General features: G+C 41.8%; 1 protein-coding gene across 3 annotated transcripts in view; it reads left to right on the top strand.

Annotated features, from left to right (window-relative positions):
* The first annotated feature begins 2504 nt into the window (after positions 1-2504).
* cfi (complement factor I) overlaps positions 2505-12165 on the top strand; it is a 104591-nt gene continuing 94930 nt past the window's right edge. For all 3 annotated transcript variants that reach the window (XM_069926660.1, XM_069926659.1, XM_069926658.1), the window contains exon 1: positions 2505-2618. In XM_069926660.1, coding sequence (XP_069782761.1) covers positions 2535-2618 — 84 coding nt within the window. In that variant the 5' untranslated portion in view covers positions 2505-2534. The remainder of the gene's footprint in view (positions 2619-12165) is intronic.

The following is a 12165-nucleotide window of genomic DNA, read 5'->3' as shown; positions in this document are numbered from 1 at the left end:
GTTTACCAGAATGTTACCTGGGTTTAAGCATCTAGAGTATAGGGAGAGATTGGACAGATTAGGTCTTTATTCTTTGGAGCGTAGAAGGTTGAGAGGGGATTTGATAGAAGTATTTAAGATTATGAAAGGGATAGACAGAGTGGATGTGGATAGACTATTTCCGTTAAGAGGAGGAAAGATTAAAACAAGAGGACATGAGTTAAGAATTAAGGGGCAGAGGTTTAGAGGTAACATGAGGGGGAACTTCTTTACTCAGAGAGCGGTAGCCGTGTGGAATGAGCTTCCGGGAGAAATAGTGGCGGCGGAGTCAATTGTATTATTTAAGAAAAGGTTGGATAGGTATATGGATGAGAAGAAGATGGAGGGTTATGGGCATTGTGCAGGGAGGTGGGACTAGAAAGGGGTGTTTGGTTCGGTGCGGACTAGAAGGGCCTAATGGCCTGTTTCCATGCTGTAATTGTTATGTTATGTTATGTTATGTTATATGTCTGCGTTTCCAAGGCTACAGTTTCTAGTAATCTTCAATCCTGTGCACAGAATCAAACAGTCATTACATTCAAGCAAACGTCAGTGCTTTCCTTAGAATTACCAGGGAAGGCACCACACTGAGAAGAACTAGCTGCCACTCCTGATTTCCACAGGGAGTACACTCTGGCTACCATATCAGAACTCTGCCCAGTCTTGAAAAAGAGGGAGCCTTTTCAGCAGGCTCCTCTTCTGTCCAGCCTTTTCTCAAGACTGCATCCTGCAAACTCGCGTCCTCTGCCCCTCCCCTCCTGATGTTCCAGGTCTGGTGATATGCAATTACACCACTAGGTCACCAGGGGTCATCCTGGTGACCTTGTATATCACACATGTCAAACTCAGGCCCGCGGGCCAAATTTGGCCCGTGATATAATTATATTTGGCCCGCAAGATCATATCAAATATGTATTAGAGCTGGCCTGCTGGCTGCCGCGCCAGTATAGCGCATGCACAGCTAATACTACAAATCCCAGAATGCTTTGCAAATGCGTTGGCGTCAGCCCGCTAATCGCCCCCACCTCCTCTCTTTACTTTCATTAGCATCTGTGACCTGTCGCCCAACTCACATGTAATAAACCCCTTACGAAAAATGGCCAAACGAAAGACAGAAAACAGGACCTTTCAAGACAGGTGGGAGACAGACTATATGTTCATCATTTTAAAAGACAAACCTGTTTGTCATTGAAGCAAGTTATTATTTTTCTGACTTGTTGGCTTGTGAAAAATATACACTGGGACCTGTTCTCCTCCGGAAGCACTGCAGATCCCACAAGGCGGACCCACTGGTGGATCAAGTGGAGTTGAGGCATGCGAACCCTCAGTACGCCTTCATCACATTTCTAGATGGAAGAGAAGACTTAGTGGCCACCAGGGATCTCGCACCGGCCGGATGTGTGAACAACACGGAGGAAACACAGATGTCTACGGATCAACAAGGAGAGCAGCAGCAGTCACTAGAGCAGTTGTCCATCGAGTCACCCCAAAGGACTATATCATCCACCCCGGAAATCAGGACCCTGGATACGCCCACCCACACGGCCACATGGCCATCTAGTACTTCCCACTCCCACACCTCCACCAAGAAAGGCCGAAAGGCAAACCGCACTCCCCACCCCTATACCACTACCAAGGAGGTCTAGAAGAAGGAAGCCACAAAAAGTTTTGGACTTATGAACTTACAAAAACAAGGGAAGGAGGATGGGTGGGGGGGGGGTAACAATTTTTTAAGGGGGGGTGAATTTGGTGATCTGTAATTACACCACTAGGTCACCAGGGGTCATCCCGGTGACCTTGTATATAAAGCAGTCCAGAGCTACAGTCTAGCCTTCCAGGTTTGTCTTGCAGAGAGACAAGACCTCTTAGTGTACATATTAGTTTATTAAAGCTACCTTATACTGGCATTGCTGGTGTGGTTATTGTCAGTACACCAGGCATTGTTATTTTTTGGTTTCAGTTTGTAAATGTTGCAGTTTCCAGGTTTTACAAAAATACATGGCCCCAACTCTCTGCAAATGTTTCAGTTTCTGGGGTGTGCTTGCACATGTTATTAAAGCCCAGAACCTTCTGTTTGCACCTGCCCTTGGACTTTGTAAGGCATTGTTCTGTCTGTGAAATGCATGCAACCTAGCAGCTAATCCAATTCTAATCCCTTTTCTAAGCATATATTTAATTAACCCATTGTGCCAAAGTAGCTGTTCTGTAACGAGTTTGTACGTTCTCCCCATGTCTGCGTGGGTTTTCCCCAGGGGCTCCAGTTTCCTCCCACCATTTGAAATATACCGGGGGTGTAGGTTAATGGTTTGTAAATTGTGCAGTATGTTAAAAACCCCAAATGGTGAGAGAAACTGAAATCACTAATTCTCTCAGAAAACAGTTGTCCTGACAAAATTGCCCAATAGCTGATCTGATATCTGACTGCACTTACACAATATTTGAATGAAAATTAATCATCAACATTGAACTGTCAGGCAGATGGAATTTGATATTTCGTAGTCGAGTGAGGAGTGTTGATGATAAGAGACTTCATCATGATTCTCTCCGTGTTCCCTCTCCTCTTCGTGATGTGCCTTTTTGTTTCTGCAGATGAGGAAAAGGTAAAAACTTTCCTTATTGTAAGTGATTGTCACTCAGCCAAATATTTCATAATTGGGTATTGGGAGTACCTCATTGTCCGTTTACTCCAGCAACCCATAGAATATAAATTGATTGGGTCGGTGTGGGGTGATTCAGATCTGGAAGATCCATGATTTAACCCAAGGTCTATACCTTATTAGCAGGAAGGATTAGCTGATGCTTTCGAAGTTAGAGAGGGTTAATTGGCAAGAAGGTGCTCGCTTTTGGGCATCAGACAAGGATGGGATTCATCCTGCTGTGGTAATCCATACGTTTGATAAAGAAGGTTCCTGGTTTGCCAGCAGTGTTCTAACTGACTTGAACATGGAGAATAAAAGCAGCAGAGGTTGTTAGGGCATTTTGTATTTTCAGTTTTAATCATTTTCTGTTTATTGATTGTATTAAATGCTGCGTGTCTGTTTGTGTGCATCTTTGTGTATGTGTGTGTATGTGTCTGTAGGCATATCTTTGTATATCTGAGTGTGCGTGCGTGCATGTGTGTGTGTGTGTGTGTGTGTGTGTGTGTGTAGGCGTATCTTGGTATATTTGTGTTGTGACAGATTATTTAGAGGTGGTTTGGAAGGAATTGTTAGAGCAGCTTGCACCCACACAATTTAAAACACAGAATATTTGCAGGACTTTTGCACAATGCTTTTTGCAAGAAAGCAACAAAGTTGCAGAATACAGTTTGCCTGGGAGATCATGTGATCTTTGCAGGCAGAGAACAGTTTTGCTCCCATAGAGGGAGGGTGTGAAACAGAGAGAGGAGTCACAGAAATCAGTTCAAGAAGGACAAGCTGGCAAACTTTGGAAGGCTGCCTGGTCAAAGAAGAAGACTAGCAGTCTGAAAGGTGACCTGAAAAGAAAGAGGATCATCTGGAGAACCCTGAAGGGGGCAAGTTTCGTCAGCAAGACTGATTGAGAAGGAATCAGTTGCGGATGTCCTGGAAAAGGAATCTCTCTCTGAAAACCAGCAAAAACTCGCCTGAGTGGTAACCATTTCCCTGTTAAACTTTGTTACTGCTAATTTCTGTGCACAGTACAAGAATTGCCCGCAACCAGTGAGATTGGATTGTGATCCAAAGAACCTTTCTAACCTTAAATATACATTACACTCACCTGCACTTAGTATTAGAGGGGGGATTAAGTAGTTAGGTAGGATAGTAATAAGTTAGAGCAGTGGTTCCCAACCTTTTATTTTCCATTCACATACCACGTTAAGTATTTCTCATGCCATAAGTGTTTTGTGATTAGTAAGTGATTGCTTAAGGTGGAACGTGACTAGGAAGGGAAGATTGAGAGTCACTGCTCTAGACCCAATTATTACTGAAATATTTTGCTTGAGAAAAATTGTCATTGGCCCATTTCCTTTGGAGCTATGAAACTGTGGACATAATGAATCAATTTGGAATGATTAAAACAGTGGTTTTCAAACTTTTTCTTTCCACCCACACACTACCTTAAGCAATCCCTTATTAATCACAGAACGCTTATGGCATAGGGAATACTTAAAGTGGTATGTGAGTGGAAAGTAAAAGGTTGGGAACCACTGAGTTAGAGTTTAATTCTGTTTTCTTGTTCAAATCTAATTAAAAACTACTTTTGTCTAAGTGACCCTGTGTTGTGGTGCATCTCTATTGCTGCTGGTTTTGGGGGTCCTCTGGACTTTGTAACAGTGTGTATGTGCGTGCGTGTACAGGTGTATCACTGTGTGTGTGTGTGTGTGTGTGTGTGTAAGTGCATGCCTTCTGTGGCTTTTATCTCCTCATTAATTGGGTGCACCTTTGCTCTTTATAGATTTTATCCTTCTAATTTATCCTTCAGGTCAGCACGGTTCGCATAGCGGTTACAGCACCAGCGATTGGGACCAGACCAGGGTTTGAGTCCCATGCTGTCTATAAGGAGTTTGTATGTTCTCTCCACGTCTATGTGGGTTTTCTCCGAGGGCTCCGGTTTCTACCCACTGTTCAAAACGTACCAGGGGTGTAAGTTAATTAGGCGGCACGGACTCACGCATGCTGAAATAGCCTGTTACCGGGCTATATGTCTATATCTCAAAATCTAAATTAAGCAGGAGGAAGGAAACATAGAAAATAGGTGTAGGAGTAAGCCATTTGGCCCTTCAAGCCTATACCGCCATTCATTTTGATCATGGCTGATCATCCACTCATTACCCTGTTCCAGCTCTCTCTCCATACCCCCTGATCCCCGAGTCACAAGCACTAAATCTAACTCTCTCTTAAATATAGATATGGAACCGGCCTCAATCACTTCCTGTGGCATAAATTCACCACCCTCTGAGTGAAAAAAATCTTCCTCATCTCAGTCCTAAAGGACTTCCCCTTTATCCTTAAACTGTGACCCCTGGTTCTAGACTTACTCAACATTGGGAACAATCTTCCTGCATCTAGCCTGTCAAATCCCTTAAGAATTTTGAACATTTCTATTAAATCTCCTCTTAATCATCTAAACTCCAGCGAGTACAAGGCCAGTCGTTCTAGCCTTTCTTCATATGCAAGTCTCGCCATCCCTGGTATCAATCTGGTAAACATTTTCTGCACTCTCTCCATGGCAATGATGTCCTTCCTCAGATAAGGAGACCAAAACTGAACACAATACTCCAGGTGAGGTCTCACCAAGGCCCTATACAACTGCATCAATACCTCTCTGCTCCTGTACTCGAATCCTCTTGATATGAACGCCAACATACCATTCGCCATTTTTACTGCTTGCTGCACCTGTCTGCCCACTTTTAATGACTGATGCACAGTGACACCCAGGTCTCTTTGCATCTCCCCTTTTCCTAATTGGATACGATTAAGATAGTACTCAGCCCTCCCATTCTTTCCTCCAAAGTGGATAACCACACACTTATCCACATTATATTGCATCTGCCATGCATTTGCCCACTCACCCAACCTGTCCAAGTCACCCTGCACACTCTTAACAGCCTCTACACAGCTTACAATCCCACCCAGCTTCATGTCGTCTGCAAACTTGGAAATGCTGTTTTCCATTTCCTCATCTGAATCATTAATATATATCGTAAATAACTGGGGTCCGAACACTGAGCCTTGTGGTACCCCACTAGTAACTGACTGCCATTCCAAAAAGTACCCGTTTATTCCTACTCTTTGCTTCCTATCTGTCAACCAATTCTCTATCCACCTCAATACCATATCCCCTATACCGTGTGCCTTAAGTTTGTAGAGTAATCTCCTGTGTGGGACCTTATCAAAAGCCTTCTGAAAATCCAGGTAAACCACATCTACTGGTTCTCCCCTATCCACTCTACTAGTTACATCCTCAAAAAATTCAATAAGATTAGTCAGACACGATTTTCCTTTCATAAAACCATGCTGGCTCTGACCAATGAATTCACCACTTTCCAGATGTCCCACAATCACACCTTTAATAACTGACCCTAACATTTTCCCCACTACTGACGTCAAGCTAACTGGTCTATAATTCCCTGATTTCTCTTTCCCTCCCTTTTTAAAAAGTGGAGTTACATTAGACACCCTCCAGTCCTCAGGAACTACTCCAGAATCTAAAGAGTTTTGAAAAATTATCAACAATGCATCCACTATTTAATGGGCTACTTCCTTTAGCACTCTGGGATGCAGACCATCTGGCCCTGGGGACTTGTCTGCCTTTAATCCCTTCAATTTATCCAACACAACCTCATAACTTACACTTATTTTCCCCAGTCCTTCCGTCACATTAGCCCCATGGTCCCCTATTATTTCCTAAAAATTATTCATATTTTCCTTAGTGAAGACCGAACTAAAGTAGTTATTTAATTGGTCTGCCATTTCCTTGTTTCCCCATTACCAATTCACCTGTTTCTAACTGCAAAGGACCCACATTTGTCTTTACTCGTCTCTTTCTCTTTACATAAAGGCTTGAGTGGCGCATGGTTCCTGTCCCTGGGGTTTGTCTCTGTGCTCTATATTCTGTTCAATTATGTGAAATCTGCAGGCTTTGTTTTTTTTAATCTACTCCCACTGTTCAGCTGCACTTTTCTCTTTAACAGCAGTGACAGGTCACTTCCCATTTATCCCATTTATTGTAACACCACTCCCTGCAGTTTATTTTTAGTTTCACTCTCTTTGTTGCACTAGGTATATACCTATGACTTTCTTGGTCAAAAACAATGTCTTTCATTGTATCTCAGTACATGTGACAGCAAACAATTTAAATCTCAGCTATACCTTTTTCTTCTCTTCTAACATCTTGCTATATTTTTTCAACATGGTTACCTTTCTTTCTTCATTTTCCATTTAAAGATGCAGAGTTATGAAATTGCTTAATTCATTCCCTGGTCATCTGTTGCTAAAACCTTCACCTATTCAAAGTACACCTAGACTCGATTATTCCAAGACGTTTCTGGCCAGTCCCCCATGTTCCATTAACTTGAGAATTTAAATCCTTGCTTCACATGTTCAAATGTGTGTGACGTCTGCTTACCCATCGTCTTTATGCTTGCAACATCTTAAAAGCCTACGTCCCTCATTCCTAGTGTTGTATTCACATAGCTCAATCACTCCACTTTTGGCCATCATATCTGCAGCGATCGAAGCCCTAATGTCTTAAATTCTGAATACAAAAGCTCAGCCCCTTTCCTTCACTTTTTAAGGCGCTCCTTTAATTTTTGTCCCAGCTTTTGACCATTTGTCTTTGTCTGGCTTGGTGGAAAATTCTGTCCAATAACACACAAGATAAGTATCTCACTATGTAAGTTGCTAGGATCATTGAAAAGTGAGCCATTTATGATAAATTTAAACCATATCGTACAATCGATATGGCAGTTAGTGTGATATTATTACTGTGCCAGTGGCCAGGGTTCAAATCTGGCACTGACTGTAAAAAGTCTGTATGCTCTCACTGTGTCCATATAGGTTTCCTCAGTGGATTCTGGTGTCTTCCCACATTCCAAAGACATACAGTAGATTAGGTTAATTGGTCACATGGGTGTCTTTGAATGGTGCCTGTTACTGTGCTGTCACTCTAAATTACAAAAAAAACTTACCTATTCTAGGCTGTAAGTTACAAAATGGAAAGGAAACAACATTTGTTTATGGAACATATATGTTTTAAGATCCGATTCCTCTTAAATGTAGCTTTTGTAACCATATAACAACTTACAGCACAGAACAGGCCAGTTCAGCCCTACTAGTCCATGCCGTAACAAATCCCCACCCTCCTAGTCCCACTGACCAGCACCCGGTCCATACCCCTCCAGTCCTCTCCTATCCATGTAGCTATCCAGTCTTTCCTTAAATGTAACCAATGATCCCACCTTGACCACGTCAGTTGGAAGCTCATTCCACATCCCCACCACCCTCTGCGTAAAGAAATTTCCCCTCATGTTCCCCTTATAATTTTCCCCCTTCAATCTTAAACCATGCCCTCTAGTTTGAATCTCCCCCTTTCTTAATTGAAAAAGCCTATCCATGTTTACTCTGTCTGTCCCTTTTAAAATCTTAAACACCTCTATCAAGTCCCCTCTCAATCTTCTACGCTCCAGAGAAAAAAAACCCAGTCTGCACAACCTTTCCCTGTAACTCAAACCTTGAAATCCTGTCAACATTCTCGTGAACCTTCTCTGCACTCTCTCTATTTTGTTTATATCTTTCCTATAATTTGGTGACCAAAACTGTACACAGTACTCCAAATTTGGCCTCACCAATGCCTTGTACAATTTCATCATAACCTCCCTACTCTTGAATTCAATACTCCGATTTATGAAGGCCAACATTCCAAATGCCTTCTTCACCACACCATCTACCTGAGTATCAGCCTTGAGGGTACTATTTACCACAACTCCTAAATCCCTTAATGTTTTTTTTTCTTATACAACCATTGGCACTCTAATAAACCGCTATGTCATCCATTACAAGTGGATTACTACTTGCTACTCAACTTTTTCATTCTCAGTAATTGCTTTTACAGCTTGCAGGGTGGAATTTTAATAATGGGGATATTCTGTCATGGCTGTTTGAAGCTCCACTGGGGAAAGAAAAGTTGCAGCTTAATGTTATATGTCCTTATAGGGACAGATTTCCCACAGATAAGCAGTGAACTTGTTTAAGAAGTAGGGCAGAATACTTTTAAAAACAAAAGCTGAACTAAAACAGAGAAATTAAATTTGGAGGGACTTTGGAAGGATTTCTTATGTAAGATTCTTCCTCTTGATAGTCAACTGTGAGAGTGAAAGGAGAAGAATTTCTGCACAGATTGAATGCTTGATCACAGGGTACTGACATCGAGATTAAAATACAGTTAAATCTCCATTATCCAGCATTCAATTAACTGAAAACTCAAGCAACCGGCAAAAAAAAATTCGAGGAAATAAATAAATATTTTAAATGAAAAAGTAAATGAAGTTTTATAAGTTTGAAATTGTACAAGTTAAAGTTCTCCAAAGCAACACACAACCCCTTGGAGCAAACATTCAGACAGTGGAGTGCCCCAGTCATGCCCTGCCTGCAGCAGCTGTTTGAACAAAGTTTGAATAAAGTTGTATTTGAATAAAATGGCGGCACCTGGGATGAAGAACTGGCCAATGCCACTGGCTGCTGGGCGACTCTCCTAAAGTGTCTTTCTATCCCTGCCGAATAAAAGTTTGTTAGTATTAGGTATACAGTATCAGTAAGGCTTTATCTGTAAACTTAGGGAAGGAAGTTAATTATGATACGCAACGCTGTTACAGCACCAGCACCTGTGGTTTGAATTTAAATTCAAATTTTGTAAGTTACAGGAATTACTTGATTAAAGTGAACTTTACATAATTAAAGACTACAATACTGACTTTTTTTTCAAATTACCGATACTTTACATGTTGCACTGTCTTTTTTCTTTTAACCAGTCTTAATGTAGATGTATTAGGCATTGTAAAAATGGGTCTCAGTCAACCAAAAAATATGCATATCCAGCATCCACAATCCCTGTAAGTGCCAGATAATGGGGATTTTACTATATATAAAAAACAATTGGGCTGAGCATTAAGGAGGATATTCTAAACTGACAAAAGGAAAGGCCAAACATAATTGGCAGACTTGCATTGCTGGAAGATATATAACCCAAATTTCCTTTGTAGGTGTTATGATTCCTACGAACCAAATTATGTTTCTGTCATCAGATATTTGACCATTCTTCCCAAATGAACATCCAGGGCTTGAGGTTCACACAGGCCCCAGGAGTAAATGTAGTATCAACAACTGATTGTACTGTCCCACTGATTGTTGTCTCCATTAAAGTCACTGATGCCTTGGCTGCTATTCCTAAAACAAGGATTCAGGATGTTTTGCTTCCATTCCAGTTTTAGGAGTTCTGAGGTCAGGACAATGTGGGAATTGCAGACTCTTCCACTGACAGTTTGTAAGTTGGTGCACTCCACCTGCTGCTTGCGCAGGACTGTTATGCGCCCCTGATGCCTGTTCTCAAAGTTCTCAATCTCCTCACTTTGAGACATCAAGGGCCAGAGGATCCAAATCATCTGTGGAGATGTCACATTTTTTTACAAGGAAGCTTTGAATTCCTTCCTCTGCTGGTAGTCTCCTCCCAGCCTGAGATTGAATATAGTCCATTTCAGGAGATTGGGGTAGCAGATGCCATCATCAAAGCTGGGGATGTGGGCCTTAGTTTGCTTATTTTAATTTTTTTTCTATATATTTACAACAACATAGAAGTCGACTGAAACCCATGCCACCCAATTACTCTACTAACCCAAAATGCTTTGAAAGGGTGGGAGAAAACCAGAGTACCCGTGGGAAACCCAGTTAGATCACGGGGAGAATGTACTGTGACAGAGTATTTAGAGGTGGTTTGGGAGGGATTGTTAGAGCAGGTTGCACACAAACATTTTAAAATGCAGGACTTTTGCAGAGTGCTTTTTGCAAAAATGCAACAAAGTAGCAACATTCAGCAGCGTGCCTGGGAGAGCATGTGATCTTTGCAGGCAGACGAGAACAGCTTTGCTCTCAGAGAGGAAGGGAATGAGAGAGAAGGAGAGACAGAGAAATTGGTTCCAGAGGGACAAGCTGGCAAACTTTGGAAGACTACCTGGTCAAAGGAGAAGACTAGCTGTCTGAAAAGTGACCTGAAAGAAAGAGGATCACCTGGAGAACCCTGAAGGGGGCAAGTTTCGTCAGCAAGACTGATTGAAAAGGAATCAGGTGTGGATGTCCTGGAACAAAAGGAATCTCTCTCTGAAGACCAACCAGAACCCTCCTGAGTGGTAACCATTTGCCTGTTAAGCACCAAAGACTGGTGAACTTTGTTAATGCTAACTTCTGTGCACAGGACAAGAAATGCCTGCAACCAGTGAGATTGGATTGTGATCCAAAGAACTTTTCTAAGCTTATATATACATTACACACACCTGCGCTTATTATTAGAGGAAGGATTAAGTAGGTTAAGTAAGTTGATAGTAATAAATTGAAATTTAATTCTTTTTACTTGTTCAAATATAATTAAAAATTAATTTTGTTTAAGTACCTCTTTGTGTTGTGGTGCTTATCCATTGCTGCTGGATTTTGGGGTCCACTGGACACCGTAACATTTTAAACTTCTTGCAGACAGTGCCGAACTCAAACCCGTCTCGCTAGCGCGGTAATAGTGTTGTGTGAACTGTTCTTCCTGTGAATTTGTTAGATTTTGCAGAAACTGTGTTTGTGGTATTTTCTGATGTTTTGCCTGCTGTAGGTAGTCCAGATCTCCAGGAGGGTAGGGATTAATTCCTGGACATTATCCAAACTTCTGCTCATAGATAGAACACAGATAGAATTCCTTCGATCTTCACCTCTCACCCTACCATCCTTTGCATCCAGTACATCATCCTTTGTCACTTCCACCAGCTGGAGTCTCATCTTGCCCACCCCCACCCTTTTCTGCAAGGACCATTCTCCTCATGACTCCTGATACACCCATCCATCAGTCCTCATCTCCAGGCGCTTTCCCCTGCAGTTACAGGAGGTGCAGCATCTGAGGAGCTACTCCCAGGGCAGGCATAATATTACATACACCCTCTCCAGCCTCATCTATTGCATTTTGTGCCCTGCTGTTACTCCCCAATCGGTGAAAGCAAGCAGAGATTAGCTAACCATTTTGTGGAACCCAGTGTTCTCTCCACAGTGATCATTGCATGATGTTGTAATGGGTTTGCATAGGGTATAGAAATAGAGACGACTCATGGAATTGTTTTCCAGCATTTATTCACTCCCTATGGAAGGCAAAATAACACAACCATTGCCTTTGAGGTTTGCATCCTTTTCTGCCTTTTTTTATCCTTAACAAGGTAAAAAGCAGGATCTCATCATTCCTTTCCTCAATTATCCACAGATATTTTATTCTAACATTTCAATATGTACTCAACTCAAGAGTACATATTAGCCAAAAGCTTTTAAAATTTGCCAGGAAAACATATATATAATAAAGTGAAAGCAGTGACACCTAGTGGGCAAGTTAAAAAACTGCATAGAGAAACTAAATGGCCGAAATCATGCATTTATAACCATATAACCA

The sequence above is a fragment of the Narcine bancroftii genome, chromosome 3 (assembly GCF_036971445.1).
Source record: "Narcine bancroftii isolate sNarBan1 chromosome 3, sNarBan1.hap1, whole genome shotgun sequence".
NCBI classification, from domain to species: domain Eukaryota; kingdom Metazoa; phylum Chordata; class Chondrichthyes; order Torpediniformes; family Narcinidae; genus Narcine; species Narcine bancroftii.
Note: the sequence above shows the minus strand (reverse complement) of the source record. Positions and strands in the feature narration are given on the sequence as shown.